We start from the raw sequence: 27,657 nt of genomic DNA on the forward strand, positions 1-27,657 counted from the left end.
TATGTTATTAGGTGCAAAGATGCATGTTGCAGTCATAGTGTTGGTATCTACGTCTTTACAGAAATGATTCTCAGGTTGTGAGTGTGTTGCATAGCTAATCTCTTCTTAAGAGGGATATCGGGTGACAGGGTTGACTGGGTATTAATATACTGTATGCACTCACAAAGAGATTGTCCTTATATTGAGGACAGATAAACTGCAGTGAATTCAATAAAAACACTGTTGTACTACTAATAATACACAATAAATGCAATGTTTCAATCATTGAAATGTACAGTACATAAATAATAAGGTCCCTGATGTCCTTCTGTGGCCTTCTGGTAAGCGTTATCGACTTGCATGGGTCCTCCACTCATTTTAAAAAGTTAATCTGTATTGAAATGTTCAGACAAATGTCCAGATCATAAATCATTTCTCCTTTTGAATGGTGCGGCCCCCTTCATTCTCCTTCACCCCTGGTATACAGTTGATTACGCGGATGCGTTGTGTGTGTTAAGCCGGTGTAATGCTCGGGTGATGAATGCACACTATGGGATTATGGAGAGGCGCTGAGGTGCTTTGTAGTTAAGACTTCCACACTGTCCCAGCACTTCTCTCCTACAGCCTCCTCAACATGAAGACTCTCCTCGCCGCCCTGGTCCTGTTCGCCGCTGTGCTACACAGTGAGTAACTGCATAGTATCAAATGCATGCAAATCAAATGCTTGGTTTTTTTTTTTTTTTATATTGCTTTATGGTTGTTTATTTTAATGCTGACATTGCTTTGAGTGTTGATACTCCTCAACGGAGATTTTACGAAAAATCTTACAATAATGTTAACATATTTATTAATATTGCTATTATTTATAATACATTCGAATATTACAGTGGATAGATGTATTATAAATCAAATCCAATTTGTATATACATTTTGTAACAGCAGCAAGTGTTTTTATTACATTATTATAATTTTATTTTATAATTATTTTATTAATAATAATGACAACAACACGCTTAAATATATATGAAATGATTTATTTTAGATTTTTAATTTTATTTTCACATTTTATATACAGCAACAGGTGTTTTTAATGTTAATAATTGTAATGATACACATTAAATGATACACAAATACAGTAAAGTTGTGAAATATTATTACAATTCGACATAATCGTTTTATATTTTAATACATTTTAAAACATAATTTATTCCTGTGATGGTAAAGTTGAATTTTCATCATTACTCCAGTCTTCAGTGTCACATGATCCTTTTAGAAATCATTCTAAAATGCAGATTTTCTGCTCAAGAAACATTTCATATTATTATCAGTAGTTGAAAACAGTTGTGCTGCTTAATATTTTTGTGTAAATAATTACGATTCAAACATTTGTGGTAAGATTAAAAAAGAGAGAAATTAATACTTTAAATTAATTCATGCAATAAACACGCTTAATAAATGCATATAAATGCTGTTCATTGTACTTTCTATTCATGAAAGAATCCTGAAAAAAGTATCAACATTTCTACAAAAATAGTAAGCAAGCACAACTGTTTTCAACACTGATAATAATAAAACATGTGTCTTGGTCATCAAATCAGCATATTAGAATGATTTCTGAAGGATCATGTGACACTAAACACTAGTAATGATACTGAAAATTCAGCTTTGCATCACAGGAATAAATTACATTTTGAAATATGTTCAAATAGAAAACAGTTATTTTCATTTTTTAATAATATTTCACAATATTACTGTTTTTACTGTATTTTTAATTAAACAAATGCAGGCTTGATGAGCGTAAAAGACTTTAAGAAAATTTAATTGTGTGTATATTATTTATAACATATAAATTCCGACAGTCCTTGTGAAATGATTACTAGTATCTGCAAAGAGTTTGGAGTTGTTTAATCTCAGATCAGCTGTGTTTTCTTGTCCGATGTGTGAAGGTGAGGGATTGAAGTGTCACACCTGTGTAGCGAATAACATGGAGGAGTGTAACCGGCAGGGCTCTACAGTGTGCCCTGCTCATTCAGATGCCTGCTCTACTATTACAGGGCCAAGTGAGTACACACACACACACACACACACACACACACACACACACACACACACACACACACACACACACACACACACACACACACACACACACACACACACACACACACACACACACACACACACACACACACACACACACACACACACACACACACACTCATACACACACAATTTTGATTGCTGTTGTAGCTCGCTTACTGGCCACATGGGGGAGACATCACTCTTGATGATATCTCTGGTGTGCAAGCATTTTAATATAGTGGGGCAAACCGGGGCTAGTTGTCACAGTTTTAACCCAAGTGAATATTTCCTGGGGTGTGATTATTATTAAAATACAATTTATGTACAAACACATGCCTTGACGACTTGGTTACTAATAAAGCTATCAAACATTTACACCTTTGAAAACCGTTATTTACAGGTAGACTACAGTTTATCGAACTCGTTGACCTATTGTGACAACATCCCCGATACACTAGACTAGGCTATGAAGTTGTTCAAATGGAACCTGCTATTAAACAGACAGTCAATGCTTTTTTTAAAAGAAATTAACGCACTGAAATAACAAATATTACAATAAAACATTATATTAATTATAACTAAATTATAACATGTAAAACATGAAACAACTTGCAAAGACAATGAAAAGTACTCTCTGTTTCCACTTGTTTACCCAGCATCTATAGCAAAAAATAAACCAATAAAAATATATAGGCTATATTTTAATTTGAAGGACAGAATTCGTAAAAAAATATGGTGATTTAAGACAGTTTTGAAATATGTGTTTGAAGCCAATATACAAAACCACTACTAAACAAACTTCTGACTCAAAACCTACAGTTAATAGCCCCGGTCAGCCCTATTACATAACACTGTTTCTGCTGGATTGCACACACACACTCAACGAAAAAGCACAGACCAAATGAGGATTATCTAAATGTAGGATCTATCTAATGTATCATTTAGCAATGCTTGGACTGAGGGGATTCTTTTTTCTTTGTAAATGGTGTGTTTTACATCTATGCTTTTTCTTCACCACAGGCTCTGTGATGAAGTCATGTGCTTACAAGTCTTTCTGTGATAAGTCTCACATGAGCAATGGTGAGATGAAGCTGGAATGCTGCTTCAACGACGACTGTAATGGCCCCCACCGGTCCCACCACCATGGAGACAACAACGCCGCCATGCCCCTGAGCTCCAGCCATGTCCTGCTGCTGGGTGTCCTGCTCATTCGGTTGGCTGTCAGTTCCCTGTAAACCCTGAACACAGAGACATTTAGTCATACATGTCAAGTAAACCCTCCTCTGATTTATTTAATGTAACTGATATAAGCTTTTGTCTATTGGGCAGCAGCATAATCTGTGTTCATGCTATTACACATACAGGGGTTAAATAAACACTGCTTATAGATTTTGTGTTTACCTCTTCAATTTTATGTTGTAAATTATCTCAACTGAGCATTTACTGAACTAATGAATAAATAAATTACCAGTTAAAAAGTTTTTGATTGTGATCTATCTATCTATCTATCTATCTATCTATCTATCTATCTATCTATCTATCTATCTATCTATCTATCTATCTATCTATCTATCTATCTATCTATCTATCTATCTATCTATCTATCTATCTATCTATCTATCTATCTATCTATCTATCTATCTATCTATCTATCTATCTATCTATCTATCTATCTATCTATCTATCTATCTATCTATCTATCTATCTATCTATCTATCTATCTATCTATCTATCTATCTATCTATCTATCTATCTATCTATCTATCTATCTATCTACTTACCATACTTTTTTACATTTTATCTATTTAATTAAATCTTACTATATTGAATAATTGTTTTATAAGGACGCAAATATAATAGTTCAGTGCAAAATATGTTTGGCAACTATTAAAATGCTATCCAAAAGAAACATCTCCTATGACGAATGATAACCTGAAGGGGTTAATGTTAGTTCACCCAAACATTTAAATTATGTCATTAATTACTCACCCTCGTGTCATTCCAAACCTGTAAGACCTTCTTTCATCTTTGGAAACACAAATTAAGATATTTTTTATTAAATCTGAGAGCTCTCTGACCCTTCCATAGACAGCAATTTAATCAACACTTTCAAGGTCCAGAAAGGTAGTAAAAACACAAAAAATAGCCCATGTGACTACAGTGGTTCCACCTTTATTTTATGAAGCGACAAGAATACTTTTTGTGCGAAAAAAACAAAAATAAGGACTCTATTCAACAATCTCTTCTTGTCTGTGCCAGTCTCCTAGACTCCTACGCGTACTCGCGTAGTGTAAACAGTGCAGCACTTCCGACGGCTCACCATTGGTCAGCTGGTCAGCATCACACGCATGCGTGGTGCTCACGTGAACAGCGGCCAATGGTAAGCTGCGTTCTGATGTAGCGCTTCAAAAGGGCTGCACTGTTTTGGTTTGCTCCAAAAAGTATTTTAGTCACTTCATAAAATTAAAGTTGAACCACTGTAGTCACATGGACTATTTTAACCATGTTTTTACTACCTTTCTAGGCCTCTCGGATTTCATTAAAAATACCTTCATTTGTGTTCAGAAGATGAACGAAGGTCTTGCGGGTTTGGAACTCGACATGAGGGTGACAGAATTTTCATTTTTGGGTGAACTAACCATAGATATACATAATAAAGGCTAGATGTCTTGTCCGCGCTGCTGGCCAATGGAGGTCGACGTCCACATCTGGCGGCCATCTTGTCACAGGCAGCTTGCTCACTCGAAACATTGTTTTCATGGGTGCTTGCACTTTTAAAATAACCATAACTTGCTCAATTTTCTACCGATTTTCAAACTGTTTGGTTTGTTATGAACGTCAGAGATGTAGTTATGACACTGCATACTTATGAAAAATTATTCATAATTTGTTCAAGCATCCATAATTATAGCCACGTCAATAAAGTTTATAAGAAATCAAACCATTTTTAAATCTGTCAAGATTTCAGTGAGATAAGAGTATTTGTGTTCATGCAGATCATCAGGTACCACAGAGCCCTGCCTGTGACAAGATGGCCGCCGCGTAAGACATCTAGCCTTTATTTTGGATATCTATGGAACTAACCCTTTAAGCGCCACCTAGTGGACAAATCTCTCTATTAATTTGTCACATTTGACTTGCAAAATAGAGGTATTTAACTAGTCAACACAACGATTGGTCATGAGTCTCAACAAAATTTTATGTGGAATTTATTGTGAACTTTATTAAAATAAACAATACCATGCATGTTATGACAGCTGCAAGGTTGTGGGGGTCTGTTTGGGTTGCCAGTGATTATGATACAAATACAAATGATACAAGAAATATATTACTATTTGAGTTTTGATTTTTTTTATCAGTAAGAAGAAAAAACATGGTTTTACTACAGTATAATGATCTAGAATTGTGTGTTCCCATTCAGTCGGTCACGTTCGACGTACGTCGGACGTACCGACGAATTGGGACGTACGTCTCCGTTCCCTCCTTCAGGGAACGAGGGTTACCATACGTAACCGAGACGTTTTCTCTTAAATATAACTAAATATAACTATCTCTGTTTTTAGAGGTTATAACCCTGCTTGGTTTAAAAGTTTGGAAATGATTAACAGTTGAAAACATTCGTTGGAAATTTACAAAAGTAATCAAAAAATGATCAAATGTAATCAGTTACATTGCTTTAATAAAGTAATTGAAATAGTTACACTACATATTACACAGTAACTTGCAATTGGTAACCTAAGTAGCCTTCCCAACACAGAGCTCTGTCTGTCTGTCTGTCTGTCTATGGAAAAGTCGTGTGCATGAGAAGCCTCACGCAGGTCTGCAGGGCATCCCCAGCCGTATGACGTCAGTCATGTGTCTGTAACTTTCATAATGTGGGCAGCATTGGCTGGTTTCAGATTGCAGCGCTGGTGGGAGGCGGTGAAGCGCGTGAACTCGTTTAAAAGTGTTGCAGGAGACAGACAGTATCAGCGCTGCTGCATCCAGCTGCGGGTGGAACTTGGCAGAGTTTCTTCACAAGAACAAACTTTTCCCAGAGGTGAGTTAAGGCGCCAATCAGAAATTCTGTTTAGTGTTTTATAATTTATTTATCATTAAAGCGAATTCTGTTTGAAACTATTTTGAAATTCTAACACCGGAGTTCGAGTTGGGTGTCTGTAATAACGAAATATGATGTGATATCATGACTGGAATTTAACCCCATAACATATTTAAGTAGGAACAATCGTTAAAAATCTACAGTCATGTTTTTTAGAAATGTACTTGTTATATTCATGTTAGTTCCATAGACCTTTGAAAATGTTTTAATGAGTATTAATTCTCAAGTAGGCTAGTGTAATCTTCAAGTGATGAGGTACGTTAGGCCTTCTACAACGTTCCTTTCGCTTCAAATACAAATAATATAGGCTAGTATAGGTTTTTCCCAGAAAATTGTTTTCCAGATATCAATAATGTTTAATATTTTTTAAAAATAGCTAAATTACAGCTTAGAAATATAAATAATGTATAAATATATACACACAGACTTTTAATTATACTTTTATTTAATTGGACAATTGTATGCTAGCCATGTGATGGTATCAAATTTTCGTGTTGCATTAATTGCTCAAGTTTGTATCACGGTATACGGTATTATCACGATATTTATATAAGTTGCAAAAAAAGAATAGGCTAATAATTCAATTATTATATAAATATTTAATATTTTTTTCTTATAACAAAAATAACTCTGAACATTTAAATACCATAAAGCAATGTAAAGCAAATGTTTCAAACAGATTAAAGTACAAAAGAATTATAAAGAACAATAGGTAACAATATTTAGTGTTATATATTTATATGTAGTATAGGTTTTTCCCAGAAAATTATTTTCCAAATATCAATAATGTATAAATTGTAATAATATCAATAAAGCTAAATTGCTTTTATTGCTTTTATAATAACTAAATTTTCTATATATATATATATATATATATATATATATATATATATATATATATATATATATATATATATATATATATATATATATATATATATATATATATATATATATATACACACACACATACATATATAGGCCCTTACACACACACTTTTAATTATACTTTTATTTATTTCGATCACTGTATAGTAGACTATTATTACATGTGTAGGCTACAAACCTATTTCCAGCTGAATAGCATATTATATAAGACAATTAATGTGTAATGAATGAGACAAAAAAATCATACTCACATGGCCAGTAGCATTTTAACGATTATGTTATAAATCTAAGTGTGTCTCCCTGCTGCAACACAGAAGCTTGGATGAGGTTTCATTGTTTGGACAGTGATTATGACATCACCTTAAAGTCTCTCTAAATTAAAATTAAATGAATAAAGTGACTAATTGAAAAGGCAGCTTTTAGTGATTTATTTGGGAACAGAATCCCTTAGGGAAAGGGATTTTCTGAGTCAGGAAATGGGATATTGTGTTACGGAGTAATTGTCCTGCTGGTTGGAAAGATGAGGAGTTTTAGTTACCTTTTTAGTTCAGTTTTAGTTACCTCGCACAAAGTACATGATACACGTGAGTAAAACATGCATCTTAACTGTGTGTAGATGTCTACTTCTATGAAAATGTCCACTTTGTGGTTTTGGCAGTTATATGTGTATGAATGAAGGAGGTTGTTATATCATGTGCTGGCATTTCTATAAACTATAAACATCCTGGAAACTATTTGGCTTCCATTCATAGTTCTTGTTTGAAGAACTGTGAGTTCAGAATTAATGTGCTCATAGATACTGATTTTAATGCAGTGTACATGCAGGCCTTTGTGAGACATCAATAATGTCTGTATTATAGGTCTTATTTCTACAAAATCTCTCTGACTGACAGTTTGTGATGTGTGATGGAAAAGGTAGACACTAGACACCCCCATGCAGTCCATCTGTCTCCTATAGCCTCAGGATTTGGAGAAGAGTGGACTGACATTGAGACGGAGTTCAGCATGGTCATACACATGCTCTGTATTAGCGAAGAAAATACCTTTGCCTCCCTTGTAGCCTTCTTGATCGTCTAATGAGTTTTTGTGGTCATTATACACTGAATGAAATGTGCTGATATCCGGTTTAGGTTTCAAATTAATCATTTCACTGAATGTATCTGTCAATAATAATTCCCCAAATTATACATTGCTCTCGCAGGTCCCTGTAGAAGCTTAGCCATGGCGGTCTCTTCTGCATTGTACATCTTCAGTCTGCTGGTCCTGGTTCAGGCCCAATCTGAATCCCAGCAACCCAAGATTCAACTCCGTCTAGCCGGGGATAAACGCAAGCATTACGAGGGTCGTCTAGAGGTCTTCTACAACAATGAATGGGGGACTATCTGTGATGATGACTTCTCAATCGAAGCGGCTCATGTTGCGTGCAGGCAGCTTGGCTTCCTGGGCGCTGTGGCTTGGTCTGCATCTGCAAAGTTCGGACAAGGAGAAGGTAGGCAAGAATTACTCCAAAAACTCATTCTGATAGGATATTATAAGCTTATGGTCAATTGAAAGATCCACTTATTCTTGGATTACATTAGTAATCCATCATGTTTTAGTCATTAGCAGTAATTGATACCAATCAGTCGAAAAAGTATGGAAACAAGACTCAACATCAAGAGCAGACATAATCTCATCTCTCTGTCTTTTTACTAAAGAAACATGATGATTTGTTCCAATAAATCTGTCCAAAGATTGTAAATCCAGAGTTCAGTGGGTGGTTATGGTTGAGCCCTATGGAAGAATAACCACTGGTCTTCCACTTTCCACCGAGTATGCAAAATCATATGCAGCATGTAATGCACAGTGAGAAGAAATTCTGGAAGGATAACTTTATACTGAAGCAATGGAAAATAGCAAAAACTACACTGACTAGGTTGTTAAAGATTTTTAATGCTTCATGATTTAAGCTTCAAAATTCACCATAAAAACATCATAAAATCTTTTTTTTCACTGGATCAGTGAGAACTCAATCAGTCCATTTCATGACAGAGTCATTCAAACTGTTTTTAACTAGTGCAGATATCAAACTTTTTTATGATTTTGGTCTGATCATTGAGTAAAGACATTCAGAACACTATAACAATAAAGCACACAAGTGTGAACCACTTTAATGATACCTTAATGGTGCTTTTTTAGGATATTGTTTAAAAACTCACCTTTTGTGAGTCATACAGGTTTAGAATTAGATAAGGCGAAATGTTCTTTTAAAGGAATTGTTTACCCCAAAATAAACTTTTTCCTATAATTTACTCACCCTCATGCCATCCTAGATGTATATGACTTTCTTCTTTCAGCAGAACACAATCAGAGTTATATTAAATAATATCCTGACTCTTCCCAGCTTTGTAATGGCATTGAATAGTGGCAGTTTTTGAAGATCCGAAAAGTGCATCCATCCATCATTAAAGTAATCCATACGACTTCAGTGGGTTAATAAAGGCCTTCTGAAGTGAAGTATAACCATATTTAAAACTATAATCACTGGCTTGGGTCTGACGTATGACGAACCAACGCATGACGTAAGATGTAGGCGTTGCCTTAGGTGAGAATTGACAAACGCAGAAGCGCAGAGGATAGAGCTCAACAAAATGCTGGTCACGAATTAGAAGTCTAAAATGAGAAGTTTAAAAGAGAAATGTTGGAGGATTTCGATTTGAGAGAAGAAGAGATATGTCCTACATCATACATTGGGTCAGAGGTCACTCGCATACGCGCATACGGCCATTGCCAGAAGCCAGTTATTATAGTTTATAAAGTTTTAAATATGGATATTTTTCTTACAAAACCCATCGCTTCCCTTCAGAAGGCCTTTATTAAAGGGATAGTTCACCCAAAAACGAAAATGTGATGTTTTTCTGCTTACCCCTAAGGCATCCAAGATGTAGGTGTCTTCGTTTCTTCAGTAGAACACAAATGAAGATTTTTAACTCCAACCGTTGCTGTGTGTCACTCATATAATGCTTGTCAATGGGGTCTAATTCTATTAGAGTAAAAAAAACATGGACAGACAACTTCAAATTAAACCCTGCGGCTCGTGACGACACATTGATGTCTTAAGACACGAAACGATCGGTTTCTGAGAGAAACCGAACGGTATTTATGCAATTAATTTCACCTCATATCAGACGAACGCTTCAGCTCTCCAACTGCCATCACATCCTGTCAGTGAGGTCAAATAGCAGCCGGGTCATAGATATGTATACGTAGATTCCTCATTCGAGCGATCCATGCAGGCACTAATGAGGAATCTATGTATATATCTATGACCCGGCTGCTATTTGACCTCACTGACAGGATGTGATGGCAGTCTGGAGAGCTGAAGCGTTCGTCTGATATGAGGTGAAATTAATTGCATAAATACCATTCGGTTGGAGTTAAAAATCTTCATTAGTGTTCTACTGAAGAAACGAAGACACCTACATCTTGGATGCCTTAGGGGTAAGCAGAAAAACATCAAATTTTCGTTTTTGGTTGAACTATCCCTTTAACTCACTGGAGTTGGGTATGGATTACTTGGTTGGTTGGATGGATGGATGCACTTTTTGGAGCTTCAAAAACATGGACACTATTACAAAGCTGGGAAAGAAGAAAGTCATATACACCTAGGATGGCTTGAATGTGAGGAAATTATGGGATATTTTTTGGGTATAGTATGCCTTTAAGTGAGTTAAGAAGACTGGTAGTAACACAAACACAGCATCCAAAGCACAACACTTGTCGGTGATTGACAAAACCAACAATTGTTCTTTGTTCCACAGGTCGCATTTGGCTAGACAATGTCCATTGTACAGGAAGAGAAAAATCTTTGGCAGAATGCTCCTCGAATGGCTTTGGAGTGTCGGACTGCAGGCACAGTGAGGATGTTGGGGTGATGTGCAATCAGAAGCGCATCCCTGGCCACCGGTTCATCAGTACAATGAACAACAATGTTGAGGTATGTCAAATCACTCTGGGCAGTTTATTAACCTAACTGAGGTTGACAGTGCTGAATCACTTTGGTTTTACTGAAATGGAGTGCAGATGTGAGTTCAGAGCTAGTAAACCAAGCCTAAGTATCTACTGATGGTAATTTGTTTTAAAGCAAACCAGATATGCCTTTGAAACACCTTTTTAGGATGACAATATGCACCAAAAACCACACTATATCATCAACCACACTGTTTTCCATGAGAAGAATCAAGAATCCTACCAAGAACCTTCCTCAAAAGCATTATTTCTCAGAGAAACAACCACATATCTTTGTCATATCCGAAAATTCAGTTGAGTGGAGGTTCTGCTTTCCCAACATTATCTCATGGACAAAAGGAAGTGAACGTCTGCTACTACAGGTCACACATTCCTCTCCAAAGTTGCTGCTCTAGAATCGTTTTTTAGCATTCAATTCTCCTTTTATGACATGCCAGCTGTCCACACACACACGTTTTCTTTGATGCAAAGGTCTGTACCAGAATCATGATATTTGTATATTTGCCATGTTACTGTGGCAACCACAGTAAGCAGGTTTAAAGATGGACCTTTGAGAGCGATCAAAGAGCCCATGGTGTGCTTTTCCATTTCCACTAGGTTTAATGACATTACCACATTGTGCGTCTCCCCCCCGATCCTTCCTGTCCCCGACCCGCTCCCCCACTCCTTCAATGCCGCCTTTAGGAATTGCTGACTAATGGAAGGAATAAAAGCAAAATGGAATCCCACCCGTCAAACGTGAATTCTTCAATTATGAGAAGCAAAAAGACTGTTGGTTAATAGTTTTCAATGAGGGAATTGTCTGGTATGAAAAACACCAGCCGTCAGACCCCCTTCTCACTTTTCTGGCGTTCGGAAGTCGTCATAGTTCACTATAAACTTATATAGTGGTGAACGGGAGACTACAACAAATATAATTTTTGTGTTCCCATTTTCTCCATTTGCAATGACTTTCCAAAAGAGGGGAAAATATAGAGAGATATACACTCGCCTAAAGGATTATTAGGAACACCATACTAATACTGTGTTTGACCCCCTTTCGCCTTCAGAACTGCCTTAATTCTACATGGCATTGATTCAACAAGGTGCTGAAAGCATTCTTTAGAAATGTTGGCCCATATTGATAGGATAGCATCTTGCAGTTGATGGAGATTTGTGGGATGCACATCCAGAGCACGAAGCTCCCGTTCCACCACATCCCAAAGATGCTCTATTGGGTTGAGATCTGGTAACTGTGGGGACCATTTTAGTACAGTGAACTCATTGTCATGTTCAAGAAACCAATTTGAAATGATTCGAGCTTTGTGACATGGTGCATTATCCTGCTGGAAGTAGCCATCAGAGGATGGGTACATGGTGGTCATAAAGGGATGGACATGATCAGAAACAATGCTCAGGTAGGCTGTGGCATTTAAACGATGTCCAATTGGCACTAAGGGGCCTAAAGTGTGCCAAGAAAACATCCCCACACCATTACACCACCACCACCAGCCTGCACAGTGGTAACAAGGCATGATGGATCCATGTTCTCATTCTGTTTACGCCAAATTCTGACTCTACCATCTGAATGTCTCAACAGAAATCGAAACTCATCAGACCAGGCACCATTTTTCCAGTCTTCAACTGTCCAATCGTGCAAATTGTAGCCTCTTTTTCCTATTTGTAGTGGAGATGAGTGGTACCCGGTGGGGTCTTCTGCTGTTGTAGCCCATCCGCTTCAAGGTTGTGCGTGTTGTGGCTTCACAAATGCTTTGCTGCATACCTTGATTGTAACGAGTGGTTATTTCAGTCAAAGATGCTCTTCTATCAGCTTGAATCAGTCGGCCCATTCTCCTCTGACCTCTAGCATCAACAAGGCATTTTTGCCCACAGGACTGCCGCATACTGGATGTTTTTCCCTTTTCACACCATTCTTTGTAAACCCTAGAAATGGTTGTGCATGAAAATCCCAGTAACTGAGCAGATTGTGAAATACTCAGACGGGCCCGTCTGGCACCTACAACCATGCCACGCTCAAAATTGCTTAAATCACCTTTCTTTCCCATTCTGACATTCAGTTTGGAGTTCAGGAATTTGTCTTGACCAGGACCACACCCCTAAATGCATTGAAGCAACTGCCATGTGATTGGTTGATTAGATAATTGCATTAATGAGAAATTGAACAGGTGTTCCTAATAATCCTTTAGGTGAGTGTAGATATAATAAGTGTGGTATTATAAATGTATTTTTATTTTAAATGAAAACATTAAAAACTTGCGATGTTGATAGCAGTGGAATTGTGTCATCACAGTTTGTGAAAAGGTTCCATTGGTCACCTCAAATTCCTATGATGTCACCAGTCAGGCGACAGTCTGTGAATGAATGTGAGAAGTTATCTATTGGTAGGTGTAATCGTGACTTTTCCGGCGTCACATACCAGAAGTCTGAGACACAAGCAGTCTCTGTGAACCTTGTATGAGTGAATTCTCAAACACCAGCTCAGCAGGGTGAACTGAACTGAGACAGACGCCCAGATTCCTCAGGCTTCCTTCTAGTGCCAATGTTTTTATAAGCAAGAGTCCATCTTTTTGTGTATTTTTTCTCATCAATGGACAATTTGATGTCAGAAATGACAAAGAGTAGCCAAAAACTGGCAGCCGAACAGTGCTAAATTCTGCGCATCATGAGCAGTGGATTACGAGATCCTTCCACAAATATTACCCTTTGCTAAAACAGGAAAATTGCTGAATAAAGGGGTTTTCTGTCATATACATACAAACAAAACTGTTTGAAAGTCTGTTTGTGTGCTTTTATTTACCTTTCCTGGGTGTCAGCACAGTTAGCCTGTGTGTGCTCCACCTAGCAAACATTACCTTTTAAACCTTTTAAAGACCTTGTTTAAAGATGTAGGGGAAGATGACGGATATAATTTTTTACTGCATCACATCCAGTTTGCTGCTATGATCATATTAGCTTATTATTTACATGTAAAGATGCACTACATTACCCTGAAAACATGTAGTGGTTAGCGTAAAACATTAGTTAGCGTTAGCGTTATTTCAGAGCCCATAAGTGCACTTCAGACACTATATTTGACTAGCTGGGTTTAATGGCTTGTGAAACAGTTTAGACAAGTCATTCAAAGACTGCTTAATTGGATGACCTCTTGCAAAAGCACAAAATGCTTGATCTAATGAATGTCTTTCCAAGACAGCTGGAAAGCTTTCGGCTGCATTTAGATGCTCATAGATTTATATTTTTCCACAGAAGCACAGATATTTTTCACATTCACATTTTTGATGAAGGCATTAGCTGAAATACTTATCTAAAGACAACCAGCCTAATCGCATAGCAACATGCTAACAATCACTACCCCAGTGCGATCATTTCTTTTGGAATGATAAATCAAATATGTAACTGTTTATATTGTTTTCTTTTTCACAGTTTTCCCACTATATTATCTGCCTCTGAAACATAAACAGATTTTATACTTATAACATGCAGCTAGAAACTGTACAATAAACTAATTTATTGTCTAAACTAATAAGAAAGACAAAAGACAGACTCTCAGAGCAGACAGCAGGGGTAAATGAACGAGTTAATGGTTTGTTTTGTATTCTTGTAAACATTAAGTGGAACAGAAGAAATGCTTATCGTAATCAAATGAATCGCCACCACACACAATCTGCCACAACACGTGGAAACAATCAAGGGTCTACAGAATGGTCACCAAAAGTTCAGAACATGGAAGCTGTTTGCAGTTCATGGATTTGATGCCAGTTCTCAGCTAATGATTATACAATTAATTTCCATGTTTGTCTATAGCAGATGTTTCCTACCAACTGATGAGATGAGAGTGGTAGACTACTTGCAAAAATACAATACAACCTCAGACAAAATTAAGTTATGATTCAAATTCAAATGATTCAAAATCATTAAATGTGTCATGAACTGGCTTTAAAAAAAAATTGTTATACTGTTGTCTGAGGTCTACTTGTGATGTTTGCGTGATTTTTACATTCAAAAACATCATAATGAATAAGTAATAGGCTATTTTCTGCCCTGGTTTTGAGCCTCTCTCAAGACACACTCGGTTTTAATGGGCGTGCCGCACTGAAGACTTGGAAGTAAACACCCACTGCTATGATTGGATAAGCTTTTCAGATTTAATGAGCTTCGACTCCCCCATGAGTGCGCGTGAGGCATTGTTTTAAAAGCGTGTGGGAAAACGGCAACCGTAAGGATTCACCCACAGGGCTCGAAAAAAAGGTCTTTATCAAGCAAACGTAATGATTTCTCTCTCATCCACCAGCAATTAATATGAATGTTATTTTATATTACTTTGGCTGCCCAATCGGTGGATATACGCGTGTGCCAAGTACGTTGCAGACAGCATGATCAAAACTTCCGCGATTGTATTAGTTGGACATGTACACAATGTAACATTGTATTTGATCTGTATCAATGCATTACTATCACATATAAAAAAAATTTTTACTTACATTAGTGTGTTGCTTCATTCATTCATGTAATCTCATCCTGTCTGCAAATCCAGTCTCTTGTTTACAAACGAATCCGGTGAAATTAACATTCGTGCAATGTCACGTAAGCTGGATATTTATTAAAAATAAAGTTCAACCACACATTTCCAATATTAGAATCCGAAGGAAGCTTGTGCATCGACTGTGTTATTTCCACAACCAGGCACGGCGCAATATATTACTCTCTTCGGCATGTTTATTGCTCGGTAGCGCGATCCATTTAGCTCCACGAGTCTGTGGGCAGGGCTACTGAATCAGGCGTATATATTTATCTGTTGAGGCGGCGTTTAAGCATACGATGACGTCAAGGGTCGACAAATTCTGAGATTGAGCGTTTTCTGGGCCTGGTGCCAATAAAAGCTTTTCTAACAAGGAAGTTTTCAGCTCCGAAACGTACTGGATATTCGTATATCACAATGAACTTTTATATATCCAAGGCTAAAGGGAAAGTTGATTTCTCAATTAATCACCCCTTTAAATATGGAGTAGTGCCTACTGTTTGTTGTGAACAGTCAGCAGATGTTTATCAGGATAGAACATTGTAAGGTCAAGTTCATAAGGCAAAAAGACAGGACCTGAAGAAGATTAATGCTTGTAATGGATTGCACTCTGCTTGTCATGGTGATTGATTTGAATATATAGACCTATATATTCACTTACAGACAAAGCATGCTCTTAAGTCAACAAGCCTGTGTCTGTCTCAACCAGTTGTCTCAACAGAATGTATCAGTAGTGAACCTACATGCTAAATGTACCCTGAAGAGGTCAAAGTTCAGGATTTTCCACCATGCTAAGAGGTGTTGGCTTTCTCTCACATTCCATTTTCAAAGAAGAGTAGGAAACTCAAGATACTTCATGACAATAAAAGCTATCAGATTTAAAACCAGGTCAGGAAGTATAGGGAGGGGAGGTCAGTTGTGAGGTTAAATTCAATTTATTTGGAATAGCATGCATAAAATGTCCTGATATTACTGAAATCAGTATCTTTAGAAAACCCCGAAACACTCATCCTGAAAGGTCTCTACAAATGGTGTGTATTTGGTAGGGCTAAAGATTTTTCTAGCCAACTAGTAGTTGTTCAGTTAAAGGGATACTTCATCCAAAAATGAAAATTCTGTAATCATTACTCACCACCAGGTTGTTCCAAACCTGTATGAGTTTCTTTCTTCTGCTGAACACAAAGGAAGATATTTGGAAGAATGTTTGTATCCAAGCAGATCTCGGCAGCCATTGACTACCATAGTATTTTTTGAGATCTGCTTGAGTACAAACATTCTTCCAAATATCTTCCTTTGTGTTCAGCAGAAGACAGAAACTTTTTGGGTGTATTTTAAGTTGTTTCCGCTGTTATCAGGAAAAAATGCATGTGATCGCGCCGGCAAGTGATTCGTTTTTTTAGGGACAATGGTCAAATATACAGTTTATGTGTCACTAAATTTTATACCAAAATATTCAGCCATAGAATATTGTCTAATCAGAATCATGTACTCTATATATTGACAAGATGTCTTGCTGCATTGACTTTCAAGCACATTTAGATTGCTGCATTGAGTTTAAATGTTGTCTCTTGTTGTCCCAGAACCCAAGACTTGTTCTGACCAGTTTCTTTGTCCACAAACTGTCTAGCTACTCTTGGTTTGTGAAAAAATACCCTTGTGGGAAGAACATAAAGGTTGAATGTAAATATGCCCAGAGTTGCTCTGTGGAGTTCAGGGATTACGTTAACCTGGAGCGTTTCCATGGAACCGACTTGTTCATGGGACCCTTGTGACCCTTGTTCTACTGCCAAAAGTTCACCATTAGTTCTGTCATACTTTGTTTCTTGTCCAAGTGTCGTAAGTGGTGTCCTGACACAAAAATGACCCTGAAGACAAAAGCCTGTCTGAAAATAGCATTTCTTGCAGACAGTTGTAGACAGGCTGATTTTGGAGTGGTGGTGTGAATATGTGTGTGTGTGTTGTGATGACACACCGAGCTGTAGAAACTTCCTGCTTCTTGGGGTGGTGGGAATGGCTGTGTGTACATATGCTTGGCTTGTAACAATGGAGAAAATCCAGATGTTTTTCATGTATCCCCTTTCTTTCTCTTTTTCTTCATTACTTCAGCAAAAATCAATATATCAGCTGAATCCATCAACCCCTCACATTATCCTTTTACTTCCTCAAAAAGTGCCTAAAATTCTCTCAAACACTCCCTAAAACCACAAACCCGCACAATCAACAGGCGTTTTCACTCCTAGTCCCTGGAACAGGCACGTGGAGGTCCAACGTGAAACACGTGGTGGGAAGTGAATAAGAGGGGAGATTTTGACTGCACGTCTGCACCAGACACCATCACCTCGCCCACCTCGAGAAGTCCTGCGGAGGAACATTAATGGCATGTAAATATTTTGATATCTGGATTCCATGAATGTAAAAAGAAGGTAGTTCTGTCCCAGCTGGCACCTCAGCAACTAAGGAATGTCTGAACTACGAGGGGCTTCCTCCCCCTCATTTAGTCTTGCTGCTACCGTTTCCATCGCTTACACATGGACCCCCGGTTCTTAAACGCAGTAAGATGTGGGAATGGTTTCTCACTTATATGAATGACTGTAAGTGCGTATGTCTCAGATATACTGCTGTATATATGAGCTGACAGACAGCATTTACAAACTCAAAGACCTCTTTGTCTGGTTTTATTACTACCAAAAATGAAGGAGAAGGTGATGTGATTGAATGAAATAGTCTGTTTGGTCGTACACTTACTTTTAGATTATTAGCAGTGGGTTAATCACTTCACAGTTCATTTAAGCACTGTAGATAGTCACATATGGCGAGGGGTTTGCTTCCCAATGGAATGTGCATATTGACAAAAATATTTACCTGTTTACGTAGTTGTTGTGTATGAAAGCACTTGTCTGTAATAGAGCCAAGTTATTTATGCAGCTAATAAACATCTTTAAAAGGGGTTTACTTTAAACATTCGATAATCCCCCTTAAAAAGGTAGTGCTGTAGTGACAAATTGCAGAATAGGGAAAAATACTTGGATAATCTTTTTGTATAAAAATACCCAGCAAACATTTGTTGTTAAGTGACCATTGAAAAGACGTCCCTCCGACACGTCCCGTCATGGTTGAAAAATAGTCAAAAAATGAAAGTTGAACAGATGTCGTTGACGGTATCCATATTGTATTTTTAGGAAATGTTCTGTGTTAGATATTTTTGCCGATTTATGCTGTCCTACCGCGACTACACTCTATTGCCGAACGTATTGGGACACCCCTCCAAATCATTGAATTCAGGTGTTCCAATCACTTCCACGCATCTAGAAGAATGGTCACAAATTCCCATAAACACACTCCTTAACCTTGTGAAAAGCCTTCCAAGAAGAGTTGAAGCTGTTATAGCTGCAAAGGGTGGGCCAACTCCAAGAATGGGAATTAAGAATGGGATGTCATTAAAGTTAATGTGCATGTAAAGGCAGGCATCCCAAAACTTTTGGCAATATAGTGTATTTTTGGCCAGGGACATGATGTTGCCGTCAGACAAATGTTTGCAGGGCATTAGCTGCGTCTGAAATCGCACACTGTCTAGTACTACATTTGATGAGCAACGGTTATATAAAATAAAAGTTTATATAATATTAATATGTGGTATAAATTAAATTTGGACACACTACATCCGCCATGTTGTCATTGGCATGTGACTTGCTTCGTCGGTTGCATTGCTTCACTGTCATTCACAAATCCTCTCATGAATATTATGTTTTCTGGCATACTACCCTTTTCGCATACTGTTTCTCACGTACTATGTAGTAGGGAAGAAGGTATAGTCAGATGCAGGAATTGAACAAATAGATTTGCTTTGACCTGAACCACAATCTTGATAGCTACTGGGTGTCTGGCACTATTCAGTATTTTATTTATACAGCAATGTCTGACTTTTCTTGCATCAGACAATGACTGTTAGCTGGAGTAACTTGCTTCATTTAATTTATTTCAAAGGGACTTACAGTGCAATTTTAGGAATTTCCCTAAAACAAAACCTTGGATTTGAAGTCTTGATGGCTCCTGTCAAACTTGTCATGCTATCAGTCAAGGAGTTTACAAACTTGCCTTCATTGTTGGTCATAGCATGTCGGGTCTTGGACCAGACATTCTTCAATCTTCACAAGGCGCAAATTGTTGGTTCAAATCTTATGTACAAGAGAACATTCCCTGTTAGCCTGATATTTTATCCCTTAAAAGATGCTTGATGTATCACTAAACTCCTGCAGGGCAGTTTGATAGGCAGGTTTACTACGGCTGGCAAAGGAATATATATATATATAGGATTTATAAACATTCCAACTGTATTTTTTATCAGTACGTTGAAAAAAAAACCCAAATGTACCTGTACTATCATCGTAGATCAACCTCTGAAATTCAACAAAGCCTGAGATTGATTAAACAGGGCGTCTCTTTGGTGTAAAAATATGCAGTGGAAGGTCTGGTTTCTTTAGGCGGAGGTCACACTATCAGGCAACAGGCGTAGACTCTTCCTCACATCTGGCTGGATGACCCCGTCTCACACCCTCAGTTCAACAGTCACCTCTTTGGTTTCCTCCAGACTTCCAAATGCTTAAGAAAACAGGAATGTGTCTGACTTGAGAGCCCACTTTAACTGTACCCATTGGTCTGGCCTTTATATAGTAATATTTACATTTACATTCGGCTCACTCTGTGTCTAGAGCTTTTAGGTCCACGTGAGGCCACCACATTCTTTTGGTTTAATCCCGCTGGCCAACTTTCTCTCTCTCTCTTCTTTCATGCACACACGGGCACATCAACACACGCTGAAATTAAATTAGAAGCCACAGCCTTCGTCTTATGTTTACCATGGTCAGTTAAAACATATCCTGTTAATAGTACAACATTGCTGGTTTTACACATCTAAAACATTCCTTTTAGTTGATATCACGGCAAACAGCCCATGTAAGTGTGTTTTTTGTGGAGCTAACAAGGATGCTTTTGAATTTTATAAGACTTATTATTTCTCCAAGCTATAAGATTCCTGTAAATGAATGCATTCGATGACAGATTCACGTGTTTCTGTAATGAAAGGTCGAACACAACCCCTCAAAATCTAGGATAACCGCCCTTAAGACTGGTTAACCTGCATGAATGTTTTACTAAACATTACTACATATTCGGGTCTTTAGCAACCCAGATCTATATCTAACACAGATGGATCTCTACCTGCCGCAATAATATAAAACTCACCTGATATTACAGTAACAATTACATAAGAATAAAATAAAGCAGATTTTGTTATCTTTTGGAGCTTGAAAGGGTTCAGTTTCAGCAGATGTTTTATACCATCATCACTGTCCTCGTCAGAGCTCATTTCCTAGTACATTCAGCATCTGGCTCATATTCGCCATCTCAAGCATATCTGCAAAACTATAATTTTCAACATCTTCAAAATCAATATTTTGATCGCTGACAGCTTCTTCACCAGATCCACCATCAAGTGACAGTGACACTAATATTTGATTGCGTTCAGTTCTTGCTCTGCAGTAAATCGCTGAGCCATTTCAAGGTTTGCTGATAATACGTCCTCTTCTTTTGTTTTCTGCCTGCAGTAACTATGGGCCCTATTTTAACGATCTGAGTGCATGGTTTGAAGCGCATGGTGCAAATGCACTTAGAATCCACTTTTGCTAGTTTAACGACTGAAAAAATGGTCGGTGCGTCAGGCACATTGTCCAAAAGGGTTTTACCTAGTCTCTTATTGAGTCATGGGTGTGTTTTGGGCGTAACGTGCAGTAAACCAATCAGAGTCTCATCTTCCATTCCCTTTAAAAGACAGATGCGGAACTGACCGCTTCTCCAGAGAGGAACCCATTTATTTTTAATATTTAAAAATGTTTGTGTGCTGCTGCGCGTCCCTGTGTGTGTAATAAACAGAATGTAGGCGCGTTGTGCACCCGCCTATAGGCACATATTACTAATGCGCCATTTAAATAACACAAAAAATACTGCGCTATTGATTTTAGACCAGGTTTTTGTTGGTCAATGGCACAGTTGTTTTCAGTTGCCTCAAAATAGCAACGCGCCAACAATGTGCCTGAACACACCTCGTTTTCAGACTCGGCACGAGTGCATTTGCTATTTAAACAACGTGGAGCAGCATGTGAAAATGATAAATGCGTCAGGCTGAAACTAGCAAAAAAACACTTGCGTTGTGTATGATAAGGGGAATTGTACTTATTTAGTCATCAAAGATTCCATTATTGTTGTGCAGAAAAAATATACTTTTCTAACTCTGTTACACACCTTGGGTCGTTGATGACCCTATCCACAAGTTTCCTACGCCCCATGAAGCCTTGCGTCAAAAGTGGGAGTGTCTTCCGGTTCAAAGTAAACAAGTGGGACATTATGCATTTCCATCGTAGTTTATGCGCACGTTTTCATATCGGATAGAACATTTATCCGTATAAGTTTTTTATGCGCATTGATAGAATTCATGCGCATCTTGGCATTTCCATTCAGCATTTTTTTATGCGATATCCCAAAATGCGCATAAAAATAGGTGGATGGAAACATAGCTTATTGACATTCAACAGTTGACAGTCATTCAAGCTATCCAAATTTTCTAACGATGTGGGAACACAACTTCAACGAACTTTCAAAAGGGTGAAACAACAGTACCTTTACCCTCCACGGTAGTTGGTTGGGAGGATGACATGAAGAAGTGGCCTCGTATCACGTATGGTTGCATTGTTAGCTATTTTCTAGATTCAGTAGCCTGTGGTGGTTAGGCGATAAGCAATTTGAAAAGCTCAGAGGCGTATCAGTATCTGTCAGAAACGATCTAAAAGCAGACATTGCGCTGAGCTTGAGCCTACACGTATCCCATCAAAAGGCATGGATTCTAGCATCAGTGACAGGTAAAGTACAGACAGCGGGTTGTTCATGTATTGCAGGGCCAGGACGCTGTTGTAGCTTTTGTGGAAGGTCAGTAAAGTAAGGACAATTAAGGGCACGAAAATTGTATTGTTTATTGTATTGTGATATTATTAATTAACGTTAACTAATAAATGTACTAAACTAAAATGTTTAGTGTGTGTCATTCATGTTGTTTCACAGTAACCTTCACGTAACCCTTGTGGCACCATCTGATAAAAAAAAAAATAGTACAAATGTTAATTTTGAAACCTTGCCAATGATCCGAAAAACACATAGCCTCTTCACTAACTAGCACACAAATTACCATTGGTTCTTTTTTACAGTAGCGCCCCCCGGAAAAAGGTGGATACAATTTTGAAAAATTTAATAGAAAACAAAATGAATGTGAAAACAGGCATTCTTTTATCATTTTTGTTTGATTGATAGAGGAATACTAAGAAGGTTGATGTCTAAAATGAATGAGGAGGAGGGTAGTGAATGACATCCTATTTCACTAAAGACCTGAGTTATGCATTTAAGGGTTTCGAATATTTTGAGGGCATTTCTGAAGACATTGAAGTGATATTAGTCAAATTCCAACTTTGACCTTGTTTTAAGCCTGTTTCAGCCTTGTCAAATGTGAGGCATGATTTATCTGGCTCCTTAATTTGGCCCTCAGATTCCACCCTCCAGGAGTGGAAGACACTCTTAAACAGTGACTTAAACATCTTCAGAACTTTCTCAAAGTAATCTCCTGCAACCTGAGGAAATGACTTGAAAAAAATATGTCATGATGGCCATTCTGGGAATATTGTGTGGATTCTGCTAATGAATAAAAAAGTTTTCTTTTGTTTCTTCCTCTTCAGACTCTTGAAGAACGGGTGGAAGAAATCCGTATAAGACCAATATCTTCCCACCTCAAGCGCATACCCATCACAGAAGGCTATGTTGAACTGAAAGAACGGGGCAAATGGAGGCAGATCTGCGATGAGGAGTGGACCCCCTTAAACAGCCGAGTCGTCTGTGGAATGTACGGATTCCCCGGAGAGAAGAACTACAACAACAAAGTCTATAAGTAAGGAAAACTCCCCAATAATTTTGCTTTGTATGAAAAACGAGGACAATAATGATAATAATGATCATTACTTTTCATCTCTCTGTGAAAAAGATAAATGTTCAGTCTTTTATGATTATGATACAATGAAAACTGGAAGAAAGCACACACAAAGATACACAATGTCAAAAACATTGCACAGAGAATTTAAGGTTTCCCCTAAAGTAACATTAACTTTGTAAAGTTTAAAGTTACCATGCAAACATGCAGCAAGAGTTCTTTGGTCCTGTGAACGCCTCCCCAAGTGAATCATGGCCAGATTGTTTCCCAACATATTTCTTGGCCGTTTCCCATCGAGCAGAGAACATTGCGTTTCCTCTGTAACTCTGCTAAGAACATTTAACTGTAAAACTCCCTATAAATTATAGTTTTGGTGTGTTCTTACCACATTTGTACACTAAAATACACTATTACACAAAAGTTTATAGCCAATGTCCTTATTTTTGTATACGTTTTCCAAAATAGAGCATTCCAGGAAATAAGTGTTCTGAAAATATTATTTTTTTCTTTAGATGTTTTCATGGGTTTATTTTTAAACCAAGCCATGTACTAAAAAATGCCTGTTGATATTTAAAGGTGAGGTATGTCCATGTATATTTTTGTTTGTTTGTTGGAACATTTCATAAAGGTGCAGTGTTTAAGCCACTGGTTATGTGACCTCACTTTTCCTCAATGTCAGTATTTTGAAGTCTGGGCCTATAATTTTATTCATATGAGAAACCTAATTTGCAATGAATAGATCATAGATTGCATTGCTCAACATAATTATAGCACCAAAAGGCTATTGATACATGTGTTGTGTTGACACAACACACTTGTGTTGAGCCCAGAACATGCTGTTCTCATTAAATTAATATTTAATGGTTTGGTTTCCAAAGGAAAGGAAACCTGCATGCTTCACAGATTGTTTGAGACTAGATTCTCTGATCTAGGATTTTCTCTTGGCTGTGGAATCATGGGAAATGTCCTATTTTCTTGGGTTAGCACTACTTTACTGCTAGAGGCAATGTCTAATCACTATATTAATCATAAAAGATATTCCTCTGAATCATTGTTGTGATATCCACCTAAACAAGAATTAATCACTGAAATAATATTCCACAATTTATTCATTATTTTATAGCACAGCTGAAGTTTCTCTGTGGCTCTGTTTTACAGATCACTGTCCATGCGTAAAAAAAAGAACTACTGGGGTTTCTCGGTGAACTGCACAGGAAACGAAGCCCACCTGTCCAGCTGTAAACTGGGAAAACCCCTGGAGCCCAAGAGGAATGGCACTTGTGGACGTGGCCTGCCTGTGGTGGTCAGCTGTGTGCCTGGAAGAGCTTTTGCCCCCTCATCCTCCACTGGCTTCCGCAAGGCCTACAGACCAGAGGTTGGTAGTGTAACATTTGCAGTAGCGGCCTTGTGGTTGTAGCTATTAGCACAGCTTGGCACCAAAATAAGGAGTAACACTGGAAATCTACAGAATCTCAGAATAATCTACTGTGTCAGCAACAATGGAAAAGTAATTTCGATTGTCTTTCGTAAGGCATTTTGGTTAGCATTTGGCTCACCAAGTACTTCTTGATAAAAAAAAGCCATAATATAGAGTACAATTTAAAAGATATTTAAAATGTATCATTTACCGATCTCATGGTTTGAGTGGCTGTACCAATTAGTGCTGCTTAGCAACAAAGTTGATGATGGAAAAAAAAAACTTGTTTGTACTAATAAACTACACATTTACCTACTTTATAGCAGGCCTATATTACGGCCTTAGGTTTTATAGAACATATCCAACCTGGACAATAGTTAGTCGATAGCTATGTTTCCATAAACCTATTTTAACGCATTTAACTCAGATCTGCTCATTCTGTGTCTAGAGCATTTAGTTTAGTTAGCCGCTGGCCAAATTTTTTCTTTCATGCACATCAACACGTCAAAATTAAATTACACCGTAAAAAATAAATAATTTCATGATTTGTTATCAACTTTTGTCAAATCAACAAATGATTAATGTGGTTTAGATAACAGTATTGAGTTTCTACTTATAAATCCAAACTCCTTCATTGTACTCAAATGTTTTATTTCAATGAACTCAAAAATTTTAAGTGCCCCTATTATGGATTTTTGAAAATTACCTTTTATGTAGTGTAGTAACATAGTTTTAAGTGAATGAAAACATCCTGCAAAGTTTTAAATCTGAAAGTGCAGCATATATAAAGTTATTGTCTCTCAAAAGTAAGAGTCAACTCTGAAATCATTTTTTAAACGAGTCCTAAGCCGTTTCGTTGTGACATCAGGATGAAACATTAGCATATTTCCCGTCCACTTATTGCACACGCAGACACAAGGGAAAACTTGATCCACCTCAAACACTGCAGCGATAATGGATAGCATCATGTCAAGAAGACGCTGTGCTCTACAATGTGTTTATTGTGTTTCATATTGTGTAGGTATCTTACTGAAATACTACTGTAAATCAGCTGTGGGCTGCAGTATTACCTAAAACTGTGTCTATTAATGCAGTTTGTCTGTCATTTTTACTACTTTGAGTAAAGATAAAGGATGGAGCAAGATTTGTTTTGCAAACTTTGAAGTTATCAGTCATTCACGTTGTGCGCGGCTAAAGTATGCGCTGTTACTGACACAGTTCCCGCATGTGCACCGCAATAAATTAGAAATACACTCACTCTTGTTAAAGGTTTAGTTCACCCAAAAATGAAAATTCTGTCATTAATTACTTACCCTCATGTCGTTCGACACCCGTAAGACCTCCGTTCATCTTCGGAACACAAATGAAAATATTTTAGTTGAAATCCGATGGCTCAGAAAGGCCTCCATTGGCACAATGCACTTTACACTCTCAAGACCCATAAAAGGTACTAAAGACGTCGTTACAAAGTCCATCTCACTACAGTAGTTCTACAATAACTTTACGAAGCAACGAGAATAGTTTTTGTGCGCAAAAAAACCCTAAATAACGACTTATATAGTGATGACCGATTTCAAAACACTGCTTCATGAAGCTTCGGAGCGTTATGAATCAGGGTGTTGAATCATGATTCGGATCACATGTCAAACCGCCAAACTGCTGAAATCACGTGACTTTGGCGATCCAAACCGCTGAATCAACTCACTGATTCATAACGCTTTGAAGCTTCATGATGCAGTGTTTTGAAATCGGTCATCACTATATAAGTCGTTATTTAGTTTTTTTTTGCACAGAAAAACTATTCTCTTCACTTCATAAAGTTATTGTAGAACCACTGTAGTGAGATGGACTTTTGTAACGACGTCTTTCGTACCTTTTAAGGGTCTTGAGAGTGTAAAGTGCATTGTGCCAATGGAGGCCTTTCTGAGCCATCGGATTTCAACTAAAATATCTTCATTTGTGTTCTGAAGATGAACGGAGGTCTTACGGGTGTCCAACGACATGAGGGTAAGTAATTAATTTCAGAATTTTCATTTTTGGGTGAACTAACCCTTTTATGCTGATGGTTAGGAATTACAGTTGGAACATCTCATAATGTTCCTCAAACTGAGTACCATCACTGAGAAACGTCCTGCTGAATTTTCGGGTTGAATATCTAGTTCTTCCAATGTTTCATCATTGATTCAGACTTGCGCTGGTATTGGTGTAAAATCGACGTCCTCATTACTGTACACACTGTGTGTGTACAATTGAAGCCTCCGGACAGAGCTGAAGTTCAGTTATGGTAATGGTCGCTGTACGCGGTAGACCAATCACAACAGACTGGGCCATCTGACCAATCAGAGAAGAGTAGGCTTGCGGAAAGGAGGGATTTAGAGAGACTGATTCATCCATGAGCTTTTTGAGAATCATTGAACAATGTGGTCATGTGCAATGTATATTATGAGAAAATTAAAGTGTTTTTTTTACCTTTGATGGGATGCATGTAAACCTATTGTTGGAGACCTCCAGAACAAAATTAGGAAAGTTTAAACTAGCATAATAGGGGCACTTTAAGGCAACCAGGTAACTTACTTTTTTTTTGTTAAACCAACAATATTTTTACAGTGAAGCCACAGTCTTCATCTTATGTTTACCATGGT

At 37.6% G+C, this 27,657-nt stretch overlaps 2 protein-coding genes across 3 annotated transcripts in view; both read left to right on the top strand.

Moving 5' to 3' along the window:
• Window positions 1-172: 172 nt before the first annotated feature.
• Window positions 173-3,542, top strand: LOC307118250 (uncharacterized protein). 2 transcript variants are annotated; one of them, XM_079803815.1, is made up of 3 exons: window positions 173-662; window positions 1,926-2,039; window positions 3,082-3,534. In XM_079803815.1, exons 1-3 carry the CDS (start codon window positions 614-616, stop codon window positions 3,294-3,296), a joined length of 378 nt encoding a protein of 125 aa, XP_079659941.1. In that variant the 5' UTR covers window positions 173-613; the 3' UTR covers window positions 3,297-3,534. The 2 variants fall into 2 exon arrangements, with proteins under 2 accessions (XP_079659941.1, XP_079659940.1); XM_079803814.1 differs by having other exon boundaries at window positions 582-662; window positions 1,899-2,039; window positions 3,082-3,542.
• A 2,053-nt stretch (window positions 3,543-5,595) lies between these two features.
• loxl2a (lysyl oxidase-like 2a) overlaps window positions 5,596-27,657 on the top strand; it is a 39,085-nt gene continuing 17,023 nt past the window's right edge. Inside the window, exons 1-5 of the mRNA XM_079804622.1 lie at window positions 5,596-6,100; window positions 8,250-8,537; window positions 10,849-11,024; window positions 23,351-23,559; window positions 24,757-24,973. Of these exons, the coding sequence (XP_079660748.1) occupies window positions 5,935-6,100; window positions 8,250-8,537; window positions 10,849-11,024; window positions 23,351-23,559; window positions 24,757-24,973 (1,056 nt within the window). The 5' untranslated portion in view covers window positions 5,596-5,934. The remainder of the gene's footprint in view (window positions 6,101-8,249; window positions 8,538-10,848; window positions 11,025-23,350; window positions 23,560-24,756; window positions 24,974-27,657) is intronic.

Source organism: Gobio gobio (assembly GCF_949357685.1).
Source record: "Gobio gobio genome assembly, chromosome: 22".
NCBI classification, from domain to species: Eukaryota; Metazoa; Chordata; class Actinopteri; order Cypriniformes; family Gobionidae; genus Gobio; species Gobio gobio.